A 21,371-nucleotide genomic window follows, 5' to 3' on the forward strand; every position below is an offset into this window, starting at 1 on the left:
CAAGGCAAGATTCATGTGTACCCACTAGAAATAGCACCACCGGTCCTCCCTCTCAAGTGGTCAACCGTACAGTGTGTGGTATGGCGTGATGAGCTGGTGTGTAGATATCTACTGGGACACTGTGTAAAATTTGCTGTGAGTTTCTAATACGATTTATTAGACTATCCCAGTGCGTGCATGCAGTGTAGTTGCTTTCAAATCACCACTTAGAACCTACTTGTAATTGTACGTGTGGGACTGATGTGTATCATTGATGTAGAACTAAAAGTTTACTGCTACGCACTGATACGCAGTGTGTAATTTGGTACAAACTACGAAGCAAACTACTCACCTGACTGTGCCACAGCACAGAGACACCCCAGAACAACTCTGGACCTTCTTCAAAGTTTGAGCAACTTCGACAATTATTATGGCATTCACCACGAAATAGAACTGCACCTCTTTTGCGGGTCCCCATAATTCTCGCAATGTGTGCTAATGTGTGCTGTGCATTGCTGATGTATGGAATGTTCACTCGTGCTCGCACTCGTACAAGGCCAACCAGTGCTTAGCGTATAGCGTCGTCTGCTAGAGTACGTAATACAAGCAGCATGACGGACGTGCAACGCAGATGGAAAATGTCCTGCGAAAAGAATACCAGCATGGCATGCTTTGCATCAAAACATACACCCTAATTTCTATTTTTTCTTGGGGTCTGAGACCAAACTTTTTGGGGGATAATGGCCTGATTGTGATGCTGGGGTGGGGAGCGGCGATCGCGATTAGATTTAGAATTAGATCTATAGCTGATGGAAATGCAAAGAGCTTTTCTCATGAATAGGCCTATATGACGTAGTGAGAAAAAAAAATATCTTTCGGAAAATGCCATGTTGTTGTTGACCTGTTATTGTTGTTTTTAATAACCTTGCGTTGATCATTCATTCATGAGTTCAATGTAGAGTGAGTAAAACAACACTTTTGCGCCCAAACTGAACAAAACCCATTACTCCGTTTTTGGACGAAATGTTTTTATCCACCATGTCCCTCTCGACCCAGGTGTATAAATGGGTACCTGGCAACGCTACATCTATAGGGTAATGATAGTGGCAGGGACCTCTGGTAGCGCTGTGGCAACACTGAAGAGGCTATCATGGATAGATAAAAATTATCATTATCATTATCATTATCATAAAGCCTCCCGTTGGCCTGCACACAAACAGCAAATCTGTTCGTTGCTTCTTTAGGGTGGGAATTGTATCTATAAGCCAATAATCGTAGCATCAGCTAGCTGTGACAGGACTGGGCTGATCTCGAAACTACCTCACGAGGCGTAGAAACGGGGGAGTGCCAGAAAACATACTGTCACATTAACCCTTTGCAGTGGCGGATCCGGGCGCGCCCCCTCCCCCTTTATTTTAGTTGTTGTTGTTGTTGTTGTTGTTGTTGTTGTTGTTGTTAAAACAAAAGATATAAACAAAAAAATGGGGGCGCGTGCGCCCTCTTCCCCCTTTAATTTTGTATAGGCGCCCCTTTTTTACGGAATTCCTGGATCCGCCTCTGCTTTGTTTGCTTTGAGTGCCGATAGTGGCACAGAAAATCCCACAGAAAGGGTTAAAGACCAAGTTAAGTAAGGGATCACGCCAAGCAATGTTTATGTATACAAGTACTGCAGGCTCCACTATAATAACATGGATCATCATGGGCGCCATCACTTATGGAGACACTGCTATCACCTTGTTAAAGGTTAATGAACACAAATGCAATGCGGATTGAGTAATTGCAGCAATATCACTAAGTAGAACACATCGGTTAAGTATGATAAACTTTCCTTCATATTAGTTATGAGTTTGAAAAAATAAAAATCTCGGTGCTGCCCGTTGCTAGATGAGAAGACTGCAAGATTTTGTGACGTCATGCATGGACAACAATCAAAGAAAATAATTATAAAGATGATTCTGCGTATTTTCATATCGCTACCATAATTTTTAAAAAAAATGAAATAGGCCTACCTTTTTCAGAAGACATGTTGAATTACAGTATCAATGCGGAGAAAGGAGGAAGCTTACACTTTTTATTTCAAAAAAAAAATTTGAATTCCTTCTCAAACGCTTTGAGGGGATGAAAAACATTAATTTACAAGATTATTGACAAAACGAATCCTTGATTTTATAATGTTGTTGTTTGTTTAAAGCAATGACGGATTATTCTTTTTTCAAAGCTCCTACTTTATCTCTTTTTTTTTCATTTATGTATTTTTCATAGAAAAATCAGTCGATACAAGATATTGCACAAGTTCAAAATCATTCACAGTACTCCTGACAATAGAAGGATTTCGTGTGTACCTGTATGTGTGTTTGACTTTCTGTCCTCGTAAACTATAATCATACCGCAGATTTCGATAGTGCGTTGTAAGATGTAGTTAGATACATGCTGCGATTGATCGAAAGATCGGTCTGTATCTGGTCGTCGGGGATATGTTCCGCCGAGACTGCCTCTGGCTTCACGGAATCCCCTCCGATGTCTCCGGAGGAGAGCGATAACGTCCCAAAAAAAAAAGACTCTTCTGGGCAGACGGATCTTTCTGTCTAATGCTGCGACTATCATCCTCTTCTGCCATTACGAATAATTTTGAGGTAATCACATTGATGACGACCATGCTAACGACTATGATATTATTATCATCTACATGATAACCACAGTGATGACTGTCCTTACTATCATTAATATCATAATTACTACTGTAACACAGTAATAAAGAAGGGTTATATCTGGTTGTGCCCTCCAAGGAGTATGTCCCCTTTGCATTCACATTGTTTGAGAAAATAAGTCTGTCGATAGCTAAGTTAGTGTTGGAAATACCGATACAATTCTGATCAGACAGCCAATGCAGCAGCATGCATACAATATATTTCTATACTCGCTCTTGTAGACCTCTCTATGAAATTTCTTGCAACATTGTTGTACATAGTGTATATAAGTGAGCATATTTTGTAGTTCAGCAGTGTTACATCCATTTAAAACACTAATGATTTGTTTTCGTAGCAGTAGGACTAGCCCTCTCGGCCCATCCCCTGCCTGAGCTGTGGTTAAAGCCCCCCCTGTCTCTTATCTTCCTTCCTGTTTATCTTTGTGGTCATCGCTCTACTGGTGGAGGGCAGTGCAGAGTGCTGTGTCGTTATCTTTTATGTCTTTCTTGGAAAATTTAGGGGGAAAAGGGGATGGAGACTACTGGGGCTGGAGAATATATAACAGATGTAAAGTATCGAGACTCTCTCTCTCTTAATTCTGGTACCAGTGAGGCAGCATGTCAGTGCAAGAAACGTGGGGTGGTTCTGTTTGAAAGGAGTCTATAACTAGTGGCTTCGACCTGTAAATATGTCATTATTATACCTGTACTGTATAGTTTCTGGTGGTTTATTTGTGATTACCGACCTGCTTGGTTTGTGAACTGGCGAAGGAAGGAGAAACTACCTCGGAAGACATCGCTTGTATATAAGCGCCCTTCAGACCTGAGACTAGAAAATCACATTGCTCTCTTTCGCTATACTCGTCCCTAATCATCATATGTGTGAAAGATGTGTGGGCACATCACGTTATAATTATTGTCTTCACCATTTGTATCCTGCTTGCTGTACGTTGGAAATTGTGTCCTACTTCGGAATCGCAGTTAATGGAAATGGAAAGTATGTGCTTTATGGATGGCTATGACTGTGTTTGTACTGTTTACCGGAGCTAATCAACCCAAGTGAAAGTGCATTGGTGTATGGTCGCAGAGTGCCGCCAGTCGCGTGAATCTCGTGTCATTGGATCCCCAACACTGAACCGGTCCCGCGGTGAGGAGAGCTTTATGTTTGACACTAGTCATCGGCGATAGTATAGAAATCTGCCGCGTGGACTGTGGAGGACTCTCTATGAGAATGTGAGTCATATGTGCCTTATAATTATATTACATGATCACTGATTATTGTGTATGAGCCCCGTTGTACTATACAAATGTGTAGTATAATGTATATAAATGTAGACGAGTGAGGTTAATGTCATATCCCTCTTATGAGATTCTTGTAGTATATGGATTGTATGTTGTGGGAGTAGTCAAACACATTTGGGACCTGACGGTATTATGTAAGAACAGGAAAAAGAGTTCCAAAGGACTGTAATAATCCTCTGCATGGAAATATCGGATATTGATTTCTGTCATGTTATATGTCACCCAAAAATTGTGTATAAAATGATCCTGTAGTACCCTCAATGGATGAAATATTAAGTTAAAGTGCACAAACAAATGCACGTTCACGATTCTGAGCATTTAAGCTTGACACATGAACCGCTAGAGGCCTGTGAAGTGGCCAAAACTGTGTTTTATACAGTGGTACACTATGAGCTTAAGATAGTTCGACATGCCGGTGATACGAGAAGTTTCTTAATGTATGTTGTGATGTTATAAGAAAAGCTTGTAATTGCTTACTGGCTCCATTATCATTACTCTATGTATTAAACCACATTTATGAGTTAAATTGGTGTTCAATCGATTCCTAATTGTGGAGTGACGTGTCTTGTAAGAAGAGCTATCCCTGATACGAACATAAATAACGGTCGCGTTACACTACCACTGTTCTCCCTTCATGTTTGTTATTTGTTTCTTTTGATATAAGTTTGTCTTACCTCCAACTTGACGAGTTTGCCGATGTGAAAGCTCAGCAGAGATAACAAGAAACAGTGAAGACATGGGGAATATTCTCAAGAGATTGACAGCCTTCCATCGTCTGGAGATCGTCATCGTTCGTTCCGGTGATCGCAAGCTCCCTTGATTGTAAAATTCAACTTTCAGAACTAACGCTGGTGAGCAATCGTCGTCTACGGACTACAAAATAACAAGGGGAGATAAGCGTAATTCATACACGACGAGCAGTCACGTTTGAATTGATGATGATGACAATGATGACGACGAGGATGAGTATTTGGTGGTGGTTGAATGATGTAAGAACCTGGATGCGCGTTAGTAGGTTTCACCGACCTGCTGGGCAGAGCCTACCAGCCAACACCTTCCATTGTTTGATAGTAAGGTGAAGAGTAACCCGCTCCCTGGACGAAGCCGAGTTTTATATCCTGAGATCCGGTGTTTCTTCGTGTCACACGCAGCGTTTGTAATGTATAGTGATCCCCCAAAAGCAGTTCCGGGACGCACCCGGGTTCTCGAGAAAGTCGATGCGGGGGAGTTGGCAGGGTCACTTTGGAACCTTCTGCACTCAACACCTCACCCGCAAAGGCCAAACGACAAGTTAGTGTAATATTACTATCGTTTCTTCATATGCAGGGGGAGCAAATCAGTGATCGGGTGATCAGTGTTCTGGTATGGAAAGATAACTGTCAGCTATTGTCAAGTTTCTCATTTTTCATATACTTTTTTTAATTTCTTATTTGTGTATTTGTTTGCTTGTTTGTTTGTTTGTTGTGTATATGTTGTTTGTTTGTTATTTGTGTTTTCTTCTGTTGATTTCGTTTTGATCTTTTTTTGTTTTGTTTGTTCAATTATTTTTCTATTTGCTTTCCTTTTGAACAATGATGGTTCATAAATTACGACTTGAACAACTTCACAACTTATGACCTGTTATGTAGTCATAATCATAACCATTCATGGGAATAATGATACAAACTGGCACAGCAAACACGTGGCATGATAATGTTATTTTTGCATGATCTGGCATGGGTTAGGCCCTTATATCGAATAACTACAGAGGAACGTGCATGAGTAATGCCCCTTCAGGCAATGCCTCAACACACAAAGAAAAAAAAACCTTCATGAGCAGATATTAAAGATGTTGAAAATAGAAGCAGTGAGGTATACTATGCAAGGTCGTTTATAGAACTTTCCTTTTTTTGTATATTAGGATGCTGTGTAAATTTGTGGTCAGGTTATAGATCGCAACAAAACGGAGGGCAGAGACCATTAGATCTTTTATGTTTATGCGAGTCAGACATCTTCACACATGGGTTAAAATTTAGCGGAACATTGAGGTTCGTGGACAGCAACTTGTAGATCATAATTATTTACAATGTAGGACACTGAATCGCGCTCTAACAGTTTCCAACAACATGGAAACTGGCATGAATCCGTCTGGTAGAGATGGCTATTCAACATGTTCAAGGCAAGTGTCGTTTCTTGAATTATTAAAAACGAGTACTTATCCAGGGAATAGATATCGTGATTGTAATGGCAGCTTATACATGAAAGTTAGTAAAGTGTTATCTGGATAGTTACGATATTCGATGGATCCTTTGTTGTTGTTTTTTAGTTCCTATGAATGGCTTCATGGGGTTTGATCAACATGACATTATTATTATATTTTTACAGACGATAATGTTAATGTTGCTATTCCCCATCTCCCATCTCTTTGGCATCATTATCTCCTTTGACATTCTGTCAATTGATTTTACAGTAGCCCAGCACCAGTTGGTACCTGACCCGGAGGTTGAATGACCCCGTTTGACCTCCCGTGTACTAGTACCAATCACCTGCAAGTTGACTCGCGTTGGTGAACTCACGTGTTCGTCTTTTGGAGCAATGACCTTCTCGCTGTTTCGGTATATTTTGATGATGCAATGGGTAATCTACCTCCTTGGCAACACAGCGCGTAATGAACACAGACTTGTCTGACTGAGATTTTGTTTTGTTTCGCTTCACTCCATTTTTATTTCCACGATGTGACTTTTAAAAAAGGACAGGATATACACACCAAACATTGACAAATTATGAAGTAAATGGCAACAAGCATGTACTTATGAAACATCTCCGGCAGAGAGTGGTATGAAATCGATAGAAACCTACAGAATTTTTCAAGATTCTAAGGCGATGATAACTACAATACTAGAATAGGAATGATAATGACAATAATGTAGAACGTCTGAGAGCATACAGCAGCATAATGCTAAAGAGGCCTCTGAGCGCTTAAAGATGAGTTTATTACACGTCAATTTGAAAGTGAGCTTCTTGTCTCCTAATATTGAATTTCAGTTCAATTTGTTCTGACCAACTATATTTCTGTCGTTTGTCGGCGTGGTCGATGATGACGCCATAATTTCACTTGTTGCCATGGTAACTTGCTGCGTTTAGTGTTCTGTTGGTACAAGTTGTTCATTGGGGTGACGTTCGTTATTTCCAAGTTATGTTATCCGACAATGAATAAAGGTTCGTTTTTCCTATAAGGTTCGTTAATCCGAAAATGAAATAAGGTTCGTTATTTCTAGGGTTCGCGAAGCAAAAGAAAAAAAGAAAAGAAAAGAAAACGCAAAAATTAATAAATGAATAAAAAGGTGCGTACTATCAAACCTTTGAAATTATTATTTCATTTTCGGAAATACGAATCTTCGAAATAACGAGCCCATGTGTAAATGAACCTTCGGAACAGCGGCACATATGACTGCTTGGAGTATCAAAAGACTTATAATTCTTGCCAAACTCAACTGGAAAGAGACCACGAGTTACCGATCCTCCGAAAATAAACACCATCGCTGCTCTGTGGTCATCCCCCGAAAACTGCCTGGCCCGGTCTCGGGATAAGTTGGGGATCTCCCGTTGTGAAATGCTGCTGAAATTTAACACGTTTGTTTTTGTGAGCACAAAGACGAAAGGTATTCAAGAGGGACAGGGGAAGAGAGACGAGAGATGGGACGTTGTGACACAGGGCAACGGAGGAGGTTCACATGGAGGTCACTACGGAAAGAGACGAAGAGAAGAGGAGAGAGAGAGAAGACGAAGAGAGCGAACGAGTCCATAAAGAAAACGATCGTCTATCGATGAATTTCCCTCCTTGTATCATACACGTCCGCCCTCACCCTCCCCCCTTCCTTCCTTCCTTCTCTCTTTCTTTCATCTCGTTCTCATCTTGTGTTCCTTCCGTCCTGCTCCCTTCTTATTATGATCAGCGCTACTTCCATATACCAAAGGTGGACATGTAGGCCTACTTCAGACGAAGAGAGATGATAGATATCATGATCTTATGCAGGCACAAAGTTTTCCACTTGCTGGATATATCCAGGGAGGTTTCTCTTCCACGTCCCTGATATATCAGATCATGTGATGTGTAATGCACAAGTATCCGGGATATCTGTGAGAGTGTGCAAGGTCTTGTACACATTTGGGAGTAGTGATTTTAAAAAATGTTCAAGACATCACTTTCGTTTAGGTCACTTGTATCACAAAACATCTTACCATAATATATATATATATATATATATATATATATATATATATATATATACAATACTCTGTATATATATATATATATATATATATATTTTGCAATGACGCAAGGAGATACACTATTTTTCTAATTACTGCACATAATTGTAGACGGTTTAGTCTGGACACATTTTTATTATAACTATTGTTCACATTTTGTACAGTTAACAATACTTAACATTGATTATACTTGTTCCTATTTTGACGCACCAATGCTGGGTTTTTGTTTCATCTGCAAATGATAAATCATGCCTTTAACACATAACTTTGTGCAAAATATAGGGTGCGCCCTATTCAATGTTTATTGGGACTCGCGATACATCGAAAACAATCGCATGGGATCAACAGATACGAAATTATTTTGGCACATAATCCTTGCTCCGTTCCTCGTAATATTTGCTCTTTTTGTTGAATATCCAATGAAAGGTGTGTCAGCTGTAAAGCCATAACACCTCATCTAATTTTGCGCGATTGCATGGTTGCGAAGCTACTTTCACTGTAGCATGATAACGTGAAAGTATAGTTTCTGTGAAACTTGTAGAATTTCAGTGTATAGGCCTACTTTCCCACAATAAATGTAAGCCTACTATGTTGGTGAACTTTCTGTTCTGGGGCCTTATTCTGAGAGCTAGCGTTTGATTAGCACTAGTAATTAGCGAATTGGTATTCTAAGAGCTTAATTAAGTAGGGGGGTTATTAACTACCATGACAACAAGCGTGTTCTTTTTGTGTATAAGACTAAATGTAAACGGCATGGACATCGTGAAAGGAACAAAGTTGACAAGAATAACGAAATATTTAGTAGCAGCCACATCTTCATACGTGACGAAAACAAAGAACATTTCTGAAATAATACCAGGCTCATGGTCCTATTCTGGTCCTATTCTGAGCACATTGCAGGTAATGGCATACTTACAGTACAGCTGTACTAACAGTGAACAAGTTACATTGTATATAGTAATACAATGTACGTACAACTAATACATTGATTGACAGAACTCTCAGATAATAATCCAACGAACCCTTATACATTTATCATTATTATTATTATTATTATTATTATTATTATTATTATTATTATTATTATTAGTATTATTATTATTATTAATGTTATTATTATTATTATCTCTTCGGCTTTCAATCACAAATATCATATTACATTTTTCAAAATCAGAACATACAATGGAGTGGTAAGGGTGCACCCAAAACAGCCAGTTTACAATATAAAAGAAATACAAAATACAATGTACATATTACATTTCGAAGTGTTTAAGCGTCCATCAAACAAATGATTGTCATATTTGACCAGGATACAAATTTTATTTCTACAATGTAAGAGCTAAGTGTCAATCTAATAAAATTGTCCAGGATATACATACATATAATATAATAACATATTACATTTCTAAATGTCTTACATACTTACATACTACATTAGTTTCTAACTTTCAATAAGTGTGTAACGTCACCCTAAGTCTGTTCTTTTAAGAAGATTATTGTCAAGGAAGACGGTACTGCATGCTTGCTAATGGTTTAAATTACATCATTGTTATGACAGAACATTACAAATCACCAAGGGGAGCAGTAACTGTATATGCACTGTACGAAAGTATCCACTGAAAAGACAATGCTTGTAAGTGGGCCCTCTGAAGAAGGAAATCGACACAAAATATACTATCCAGATTCGGAAGCCCACTACAGAGACAAGACAAGTGACAACAGAACGATATAAGATACAAGACTGACATGACAACAAGACAATAGAAGACAGTGGCGGATCCAGAGGGGACGCACCGGGCGTGCGCCCCCTCTTTATTTTTGGTTAAAACAAAAGAAATAACAAGAAAAAATGGGGGGCACGTGCGTCCCCCCCCCCCCCCCCCCCTTTAATTTTGTAAAGGCGCCTCTCCTTTACGGGATTCCTGGATCCGCCTCTGGAAGATACGAGTATTTAAATCATAATACTACAGAGGTAGTAACCTGCGGAGGTATTGATATCGAGAGGTAGTTATACGGCGTGGAGACGGACAGGAAAATATTCGCGACTCCTGCATCCGTAGTCTTGCCCATCGTTTTACAAACATAAAGTCATTAAAGTTATTTTCAAAAAAAACAAAAACACCAAAATATCTGTTCTGGATCTCCTCTATCTATGTAGGCCTGCACTCTTTTGTATAATGAGAGATAAGGTAAATTTGCATTCAAAGCAAATGAGCAGTGTGCAACTATGATCGTTATCATGTGATCATTTACTGGAGATTATGAAAGGCTTCTGGGAAAGATGATCAGCCAATATTCAAATACTAAGTAATGTTGACCTACTGAGTATGTATCAGGCATTTGTTGAGCTGCTGTTTATAACATTACAACTTTCATTACAATTAACTCTTTCCTGCGTCAAATAATAGGCTGATGGGTATTCTTTTAATAAGTATTTTCAAATACTTTATAAAATTCTACAAAATCAAGATGCAGTATACTGTATTACATAATATTCCTATTCAAAATTTGAGAACTGACAGTAGTTTGCATGCTAATGTTTTACAATTGTTCTGAAAACAGATGATAAACAAACGATGCCATCTGCAGTTAAACTGACGTCGAATGACGAAGGTTGCCTATCTGACTTTTATTAAGTCATGGTTTAAAGGGGAAGGCTAGTAACTGATCAGTGGGAATCAGTGGAAATGCTGGGAGATGATTGTTCCAATCCTTATGGATTCATTCAAGAGTTCATTGTATATCTATTGTTGTGTGAAAATGATTTGCTTCAGAATCTGCAGTTAAACTGACGTCGAATGACGAAGGTTGCCTATCTGACTTTTATTAAGTCATGTTACTAGTTTAAGTCTACATTGATACATTTCTTCGTAATATTTCATGACCTCATCTGTACATCTGATAACGTCAGGGGTCACATGATCTCGAGACGGTATCTCGCTGGGAGTTGAAAAATGGCTGCTCCTCAATGCCCTCCCGTAGAATGGGATCAACTTTTCGAGTGACCCATCACCTACAATGATCCACTTGTTCAGCACTGCCACTGACGCGTCCCAAGTGAGCAGCGACTTGTCGTAAGGTAAGTCCGCGGCTTCGCAATACTTCGACAGCACTTCGGCAGGATTCGCCAAGAGTTCGTCCCCATCGATCACAATCGGGTCGCTTTCCAAATTTTCACGAACGTATTTCCAGAGTTCATAGGTCTCTCTGACTCCCATCTGAGAGCCATCTCCCAGTGGATGATCTCGACCGATGTCAAATGTCGCTTCATCCCTTGCCGAGTCCCGCAGCAGACCAAGATCGGAAAACGAAGAAGTGACGGCCTTCCGAAGTGATGCGAACACCCGAAGAGGATGGCGTATCAGGAAGGTATGTCTGTAGCCTTTGGGAAGGTGCTCAAAATTTACTCTCGTCATGGCGACTGATATGTCCTTGACAAAGACGTGACGGCTTGTTGAGTTTTCCAAACGATGTTTGACGGAGGAATAACTGTATATATGATAAATCGGAGGCAAACATTAAATTCATTAGTCAACATGCATTCATGACAGAATAACTGCGCAAACAACAATATGTAGCAGAATTTTTCAATTGCGCACATGTGAGGCACCACAGCTCTCACAATTACTTTCGCAAATGAGAACAAGCGATGGTTTTAATCTGTCATTCCGTCGTTCAGTGAAATATGATGAAATGTAATTTCGTATTGTATTATTCGGCAAATCTAACTTCATTTCAGAGTCATCACTATTCAATAGTAGTACAGTTTTACAGCAAGTTTTCGCCAGAGCATGCCATTTCCCTAGAGGTCTCTTAAAAAGAGTCAGGAGAGATGGTAATGTGGAACTCTAAAGGATCACAGCGAGGATATGACGTTGTTAGCTCATAATTTAACATGTGTGGTTGTGAGCATGTCCAATATCATTAATTTGTGAAAAGATATGAGATTTTGTCATTCCATATAGGCCCTTACACTCTCATTCATATTTCCGCTTTTGATGAAACTTTGACTATTTTGCTCTTGTGACTAAATAGTGATCATGAGTATGAAAATAAGACACAGTCTCTCTGTATTGCTATCATTGTTTTTTTTTTTTTTGTTTTTTTCTTTTTGCCATTTTGTTTGCATCCTGAGCATCCCAGAGCTGGTCTGTTATGTATCTGACGTTGTTAGAAACTAATATTTAAAGATACCACGATCGTGCACAAAGCTACATTTTGTCACAGAAATAAAAATACAGAGCACAATACATGTACATACAATGAAGAATTTTATCGCAAAATGAGCTAACTCCATTCTTGTTAAGTTGAGACATTTGTGATTAAAGCTGCCCCAAAAACAAAGAAAATTATAAGAAAATATCGGATATTTTAAGTATAACTACTAGAATATTCCTTTTTATGTGACAAGTGAGGTATTACTGAAAAGAGTTTATTTTGCTCTAAAAATGGCGCTTAGCTCATTTTGCAATAAAAGTCTTCACACACAAACACACACACACAAACACACACACACACACATATATATATATATATATATATATATATTCCTTATCAATGAAATTCTTGCGTCGGGTTGTTTTCATTGCAAATAATTGACGAATTGCCCTATATCACATGGCCGGCGCCACGTTTTCAAAAATGGGGGGCCACTTCAGACTTCTGGTACCACTTCCGGGTTTCATCAGCTAACAAGCAAAAAGAAAAAAAAAAGGTTTGTACAACTTCTGCAGTTCTGTAGGGTATCACTTCCTGGTTTCTTCAGCTGACGAGCAAAAAAAAAAAAGGTCTCCAGCGCAAAACAAAAACAAAGGCCTTTATACCGCGCTCACACTTCAAGGGTTCTATCTAGTTCTTTCTAGTGTAACGTATGCAACATAAATCAGCACTGAAGTAATCAGTGTTTTTACGCAGTAATGGACTAAATATTAATTTTCCGGTAAACTGTGCGCTTAGAAACATCCGAATTAAGCGCCTTATAAATATTTTGTATTATTATTAGTAGTACCCGCTGCATGCTGTAAGGGTTAGAACCAGCACTGGCTGTCGGGTGGAAGCCGGTGACCAGGACGTCGTTGGTTCGAATCCATGCAGCCCGAGTGTGTATGTCCCTGATTTTTTTTTTTTTCAAAATCATGGTGATTACTAAAACACTGATTAATTCATGCGTAATTACGCCGGTGAATATAATAGGGCAATTTGTCAATCAGTAATGTTGCAATACATTTGTCATGGGAAAGGAGCATCGGCGAAAGTCTTCAACGTAAATGAATCGGTGTGCTTAACCCGTTGAAGACGAGTCCCGAGTATACTCGGGCAGGTGTCTGTGGAAAATGCGTGTTGCAGCAAAATCAAACAGTCTACTTCGAAGATTTGATTTCATGATGGATTTATATACGAGGTCAAACAGCCTGTATATTTATGTGAGCCTATATCAAAACCGCATTATAGCAAAGATGGTGATGAGCAATTCTTCGCTTTCTTCAGAAAGTTATCAATGGCCAACAGGAAACATTTGCCAGAGAGTTGCCGGAGGTTTCCAAAAACTATTGTCGACAGCCAAGAATTGTCGGGGGGGGGGGGGGGGTACAGAGACAGATTAAGCATTCAAGCTTTTAGGACAGTTTCTTTTATACAATATATGGCTGATATGAGTCAAAACGAGTCTTATTCTCGCCGCACCGACGTACTTTTGCAGACATTTACCTTCTCGGCCAGGCCATCCCAACTAAAAGTACCATTTTCATGCCAACAAACGTGCTGCCAATAGTCAATAGCAACAGTGTTAACAGTCTCATATCTGTTTGTGCCGGGCAAATGATATTTCTATTCTGTGATTAAGCAAATTTGCGTATCTATACGTGATGCATGCACAGAATATACACTGTATTTTCTCAAAACTGCACTTTGGAATAGTTAGTGTTCCTTCTCTTTCACATGCCCACTCTCTACTTATACGGGAAACAGCGTTGGGGCTCACTATTTCAAGGAAATTCTTTTATAGAACCTTATACTTTAAAGGAATTAAGCTCCACCAAAATTTTAGAAGATCAACGCCATATTCTATGTACATGACCATGCCAGCAAATTATGATAATTAAATTATGTAGGAAATTTTACCATATTCTAGATACTTTCCAAGAAAAAAATACAGTCTATAAAATTGGGTATCTTTGGAACAATTCGAACCTGTTGGCGCTGTCATTCATAATGGTACAGGGCAAAGAATGAAGTAATCATAAAGAAATAAACACTGGCAGGGGATTTTGCTGACGAAACGTATGTCAAGATTGATATATTCAGCATGATTTAACTGAGAAGCGAGAAACGTGAATTAGCGCACACTTCATTGATCTCATTGTATATATTATCTATATAATCATATATCATTTGCAGGTGAAAAAAAAACAGCTTTAGTGCTTCAAATAGTTCTAGAATATGAGTTAGAGATAGAAACAACCAAATGAATATTTTTTATCAGTATAATCCATGTTAAGTGTTGTTAAATATACAAAATGTGAATAGTTCTTTCAATAACGTTTCCAGAAAAAACCGTTTACAGTTACGTTTTATTAAGGAAAGTGTAATATCTCCTTATATTTGCGGTTTTATTACCAATTTTTTATATAGGCTGTTTTGTGATACAACTGAACTATGCATATGCATCAATTAATGTGATAATTCGAACATTTTTAAGATCACTGCTCCCAATGGTAAATAGTGGCTTTAAGCAAACGTCAACGAGGACCATCAAATTTGGCCTACTTGTTCTTTTTTTAATCTGTTTTGTTTAAACACGGTAATAAAATCAGGGTATTCCCATCAGTCGGCTGGCAAGTTTTCATTAAGTCTGTGTCACGCAATCAAAAAACAAAGTCAAATGAACTTGAAGTAAAATAATGTGGCACGTCACAAGTTGAAGAAAAATGTTGAATCACAGAGTCCTTATACGACAAGCCTACTTACGAGAAAGTTTGCTCTGTCTCTTGAGTGTAATTGGTATCGACTGTTTTAGCTTGCTGACAAGTTTTGGTATCCGTGAGTTTATTCTCCTCCTCTGCACCGGACTTACTGCGGCTCAGAGCCGTTCCAGGGGTCTCAATGGCCAGACAGCGCCAAAACGGTTCGAACCAGACTTCGATCCCGTCAACGGCACTCAAGCACTTCGTCAAAGCCGTGGAGATCGAGCGTGGAACACACCACAAGATGACTCTGCTCCCTGATTCGATCACGGTTTCATCGCTAGAGGTGCTTTGGCCAACACGCTGCGAATATCCCACCGACTCCATCATAAGGCTGAGTTTTGACTGAGTTTTATATCTTAGATTTGGATTTATAATACGTGACAGTATGCTTGAAGACACGGTTAATCGATGGACGTACCTTTTAATGGGGAAATCAGTGGAACATGACGATATGGAATATATTCAAATCCTCGAGTCGCTATCTTGAAATGATGTATAAGCTTATGGGACAAGAGAATATCAGAGTTGCTGCACTTAACAAAACCGCCTCATGAATGAAGAAAGGACACGCAAATTGAGTAAACTTCAGTAATGCGAGCTGCCCTACTTCTCAGAAATAAAAAGTTGAATTGTATTGGCTTTCTCGTCAAACGAACACAGAAAATACACTGTCTTTAACCGTAGATGATAATTGAGTGAGACATCACATCCTAATCTTTCGCCCAAGCTGATCTCGATCACGACGGGACTAGAGATCAAAATCGGACTCGGAGACAGCGTGTCCGGGCAGCACTGTCATGACTGTGGGCGGCGGCACCCGTGGGATGAAGATCTCAAAGTCTGTCAGTCATTACACATTATCAAGGTTCGCTGACGTACACACTAAAAACACAAACATGCAGGTATGTTGACACTGCCTGCTCTTTGTCACTAATAATTATGTTAACAGTCACAAAATGCAAACTAACAGTGGAAACTCAATAATATAATGAGGTTTGACACTATAAAATACCAGACACAATTACAAACTACCCTCTCCAGTTCCAATTAGAGTGTTTTCTTTATTCTGCATCATCCACGATCTACCAGTAGGTCCTATATACAACAAAGTTCCTGGTACCACACTATGAACCTTGTATTTCATATTTTTCACGGTATGAGTTTTAATTATCAAAATGTACAAAATGAATGATAATGGAGTCATTGCAAAGGACATGTATTGTATCGATGATACCGTTCTAGTGTTAGTATGATTTGCTAATTATCAAAATACTAGTATGTGACAATTTTTCTTTCTTTTTCTTTTTATTTAAGATTTCATTGAAGAAATAAAACAAGACGATTACATATTTTACAACGCTTATACATGATTCTATAAAGCAACAATATATCTTTTACCCTTAACATTGTGCATAACATTTTTCGGCATCGAAATCGATTTTCCACTTTTGAAAATGAAGAGCTAATTTACCTTTTTTTCCCTAGCTTGGCAATTAGCTATAGATTGAGCAATAGTAAGAGGTTTGGCTTGGAATTTTTCATAAGTAAGATAAAAACTTGTCGGCAAGAAATTTTGGCCCTGCGCTCCATGGTACATTCACGATACAATATACATTAATAGGTCCAAACATGGTCCATACATGTTGAGATTTCATAGTAGTACATTTTTGGCCAATGAATATTGCCAAGAATCCTAAAGAAGGCGTGGGACGCCAAAAATTCGAGTCAAATAAACTTATAGTTTATTGGCCAAAAATACATTACCAGTTTATTACATACATACATAATTTATCTATACATATCTATCTTATATATGCACAATACTATATTGCATATAAATATTTTTATATTGATTTCCAAACTAAGGATTTTAGAGAGAGGAGTATTATGATCTTTGCCACAAAATATACAGAAGGGGTATCCTTTTTTTCATAAATTTTGAACAAGAAATCATTAAGGCAATATTCTTTCAGTCTGTGTAATAAAATGCTTTAAAAAGAAAACATTTTGAAATTAGTAGAATATATTTTATTCTAATTTGAATCATGAGAATAAAAATCCTGAAAATGGATTGATTAATAGGGTTCCATTTAACTCAGAAGGTAGTGTAATCATGAACATTTACTTACTTTTATTGTTTGTTAATCGTTGCAATTTCTTGACAATGCCATCATGACTATCAGTAAATCACACGTATTTAAAGCCATCCAACCATATGGGAGAGGGATTTTCTTTTAATCAAAAAGTTGTATTTTCTTCTATCATTCTTGAAATATCAAAATCAAGGATTAACTCTTCATTTATTTTGAAGCCAGGGTGTGGAGAAGTAAGAGTCGAAAGTTGGCTACATCCTTATCTAATTGAAGAATAAACTATAAGGCGCATAATATTTTTCATATAGAATATTCTTAATGTTGCCTAAATAATAGAGTGTTTGAACTTCAATAGTTTTCCACATAATTTCAAAATAATAATCCAAAAGAAGTGTCACCTATAGGACCATTCTGTGTGTGTGTGTGTGTGTGCGCGCGCGCGCGCGTGCGCGTGTGTGTATGTGCGTGCATGACTTGTGTAGGCATGTACTGAAGAAAATGTACATGAATCATTTTCCTCTCAGCGGCTCTATGTGTTCCACTATTCCATATAAATTTGTAACAAACGCAAAGAGAAAAACTGACCAGAAATGAATAATATTTCTAAGTGGAAAACTGAGCAAAGAAAATGGGATTCCACCGAGGTGCGAACCCGAGACCTCCGGATTGCTAGCCCGGTGCTCTACCGACTGAGCTATAGAAAGCCCTAATTCAGCGTTTGTCCCAGAAACCTTAAATTCTCAATGCTCGAATGGTCTATGAATGGTCTCGAATGAACTAGGGCTTTCTATAGCTCAGTCGGTAGAGCACCGCTCCAGCAATCCGGAGGTCTCGGGTTCGAATCCCGATGGAATCCCATTCTCTTTTCTCAAGTTTCCACATATAAATTTGTAGAAAGGAAAATTATCCAGGTCCCTATTTTAATAATCAGGACTTTTTAAACACAAAATTAAGACATGATACAGTAACTGTGGCAGCAACAATGTATTTGTTGCACAGCCCAGAAAATAGTAATAAATTATATTGATACACAATCATTGTACAAGATAACGTGACCATGACATGTATGGAGCAATATAAGGCTAGTACTGACGTATAAGTTACTTTGAGAGAGAGAGAGAGAGAGAGAGAGAGAGAGAGAAAAGAGTGTGTGAATTGACGTATCAGCTGGAATCATATTCAAACGTGTTGAAACGGCCCATCAAAATGGTATATTGAGGGCAAAGCAAAAAAAAAAAAAAAAGATAGTACATTATTATATTATACATTTTTAACATGAATAAGCAAACTCTGATAGTGTCTCATACTATCAATCTGATGAAATAATCTGTATGTTAACCAAACAGCAACAAATGTGGTTAAATGTGCTTTATTTGTTCGTTTTTTGTGAATTTGTTTGGTTTTGTTGTTGTTGCTGTTGTTCTATATTTTGTTGAAACAAGGTGATAAAATCAGAAAACCTGCCGTCGTCTGTCGTGTGGCAAGTCTGCGTGTTTTTTGGTATACCGCGCGGGTACTTATACGCATGTAACAATCATAAAACAAAATTAATGAACGTGAAGTAAAACGATATAACACATCATGTGAGTTGGAAGAAAGGGGTAACTCACACATTCATATCCGATAAACAGGGGTCATCCCACTAGACCGACACCCACGAGTCATACAGCCCACGAGTTCGACATTAGGCAAACAAAGCCCGTGAGTTCGACACGAGGTAAAATCAGCCCCACGAGTTCGACAGATACAACACGGGGCTTAAGGTGTCGGTCTCGTGGGCCTTGTTAGCTTAGTGTCGAACTGATGGGCTGTATGACTCGTTAGCTGTATAACTCATGGGCTGTATGACTTGTGAGTGGTATGACTCGTGGGCTGTATGACTCGTGGGTGTCAGTCTCGTGACGTGCACCCGATAAACCTACTTACGAGAGTGACAGCTTTGCTTCCTGACTGCAATTGGCATCGAATGTTTCAAGTTGCTGGCAGGTTTTGGTATGGGTGTCTCCCTTCTCTACTGCACCGGACTCAATACTGCGGCTTATAGCTGTTCCAGGGGTTTCAATGGCCAGACAGCGGTAAAACGGTTCGAACCAGACTTCGATCCCGTCGACGGCGCTCAAGCACTTCAACAAAGCCGTGGAGATCGAGCGTGGGGCGCACCACACGATGACCCTGCTCCCTGATTCGATCACGCTTTCATCATTGGTATTGACTTGGCCGATACACTGCGACTGCCCCATCTGCTCCATCTCAAATCTGTTTGTTTGTTTGCTTGCTTAGTTAGTTAGGGATTTGACTTCGAATGCTATAGTTTAGTTGAATTTACTTCACGTGAACAAAATATGCTTGAAGACACGGACCGCTAATTGACAGACTTAATAGGGAAATCATCGAAATATCAAATGGGATAAACTCAATTCTTCAACCCGCTTTTTAATACGATGCCCTCAATGAGACAAGAAATACATTTGTAGTCAAGTGCCTGCTCTTACACCGCCTCATGAAGAAAGGACACGCAAGGTGTGTAATTTTCGGCAATGTTACCTGCTGTGCTTTTTATTTAAAACAAAACAAAGTTATATTCAGGTCTTCTTGTCATACGAACACATTATCTACTGTAAACACTTGACTTTGACATCATCTTGATCATGCCTTAATTGTTCGTCCTATAGTTCATCTTTATCATGACTTGATATACCCCTGAAACTGTAGGTCAAAAACCGGACTCCGTGACATGCAACGTTAACGTGCCCGGACAGCGTTGTGAGCGATGGCGCCACTGTTTCCAGGCCTGTTCCCACAATAATTTCTCAACGCCCATTATCAATATGCATTGATTAGATACAAGTGGCATGCAACAATGACCAAACAGCACAAAATAAACGTGTACTTACTTCGTCAATGGCATGTCATAATATAATCATACTTGTGTGTCATGATACTGCATATCTGACGAATCTCTTTCTGTCAATATTCGTTGACTGTCGGTTGCATATGAAAGGGCCACACTGTTTTCCTGACATTTTCTTTCCTCTTCCTCAGTTTAGCAAAAGTTTTAACTACCTGATATGACTACGATCAATTTCCGATCAACTTGAAAACTGATGGGTTGTATCAAAAGGCTTTGGACCATAAAATATGAATGGGTCTTCGCAGAATTCAGTACAAACGTCCTTTCAAAGCCTACAATGTACCATTAAAAATGTTAGAAACTAGAATTTGTACCTCATCAGTCTTTCACATTAACATTTCAAACAAGAGTGACATTTCTTTTCTGTAATCAAAGAATAAACATTTACGGAAGTCATGTTTGTTCTGTCCAACCAAAGACGTAGTAGATTCGTGTCTACGTAAAGTTTATAAAGAGGTGAATGTGTGCAAAAGACAAAGGTCACCACCGTGAAATCATAAGCAAGACATTTATCGTGTTCTTATTTTTTTCCCCGAGACACTTCCTGCGGTAAGTTCGTCTGACAAGAAAAAAATATATATACATGTGTAGGCCTAACTGCCTCCCGTGTCTTCGTTTGGTTCCTAGACGCCTATAAGATTAGGATAGCAGGATTCATATTATTTTGCTTTTATTATTATCATGATATCGTGGAGGGAAGGGGTGTGTCCGAAGAGTCCATTATAAAGAGTGAACGAAAAAATTAATGTTCGAGTTAATTCCATTTCGTAGAGTTGCCTCAAATACCAGTAACAGAATGGTTTCACTGTGCTACGGTCGGACGCAAGAGATAAAAAGTATTAATTATGGGAATTTTGAAGTCTCGCATGTTGTTACCAAGCAATACTATATTAATCATCATCATAAATATGCGAAAGTATATACAGTACAATGTATCAACATATGTGTATGTGTATATATATATATATATATATATATATATATACAATAATAATATATGTAATGATATTATATACATAATAATCATATATATAAGTATATATATATATATATATATATATATATATATATATATATATATATATATTGAAGTTTTTCCGCGTATTGGCAGTACTAGAAATAGCAATAATAAAGTCACAACAGAGGAATGCAGGGAATGCATTAATAGCCAATCTTGATTTAAT

At 38.5% G+C, this 21,371-nt stretch overlaps 2 protein-coding genes across 2 annotated transcripts in view; both read right to left on the minus strand.

Annotated features, from left to right (window-relative positions):
* Nucleotides 1-4,824, minus strand: part of LOC139719019 (scavenger receptor cysteine-rich domain-containing protein DMBT1-like) — a 40,622-nt gene extending 35,798 nt beyond the window's left edge. The window contains exon 1 of the mRNA XM_071630460.1: nucleotides 4,642-4,824. Coding sequence (XP_071486561.1) covers nucleotides 4,642-4,756 — 115 coding nt within the window. The 5' untranslated portion in view covers nucleotides 4,757-4,824. The remainder of the gene's footprint in view (nucleotides 1-4,641) is intronic.
* Nucleotides 4,825-11,049: 6,225 nt separating this feature from the next.
* LOC139719020 (uncharacterized) lies at nucleotides 11,050-19,804 on the minus strand. The gene is made up of 2 exons (XM_071630461.1): nucleotides 19,203-19,804; nucleotides 11,050-11,707 (listed from the first exon to the last, which is right to left on the minus strand). The coding sequence occupies exons 1-2, from the start codon at nucleotides 19,523-19,525 to the stop codon at nucleotides 11,050-11,052; spliced, it is 981 nt and encodes a 326-aa protein (XP_071486562.1). The 5' UTR covers nucleotides 19,526-19,804.
* Between the last annotated feature and the right edge of the window lie 1,567 nt (nucleotides 19,805-21,371).

This window comes from Diadema antillarum, unplaced genomic scaffold (assembly GCF_040938485.1).
Source record: "Diadema antillarum isolate AM-2024a unplaced genomic scaffold, OU_Dant_1.0 scf00000103, whole genome shotgun sequence".
Taxonomy (NCBI): Eukaryota; Metazoa; Echinodermata; class Echinoidea; order Diadematoida; family Diadematidae; genus Diadema; species Diadema antillarum.

Coding starts and splice junctions, on each gene's coding strand:
- LOC139719020 (XM_071630461.1), bottom strand. CDS start 19,525: ATGGAGCAGATGGGGCAGTCGCAGTGTATCGGCCAAGTCAATACCAAT. Junction 11,708..19,202: donor GAAGCAAAGCTGTCACTCTC/GTAAGTAGGTTT, acceptor TCATATATACAG/TTATTCCTCCGTCAAACATC.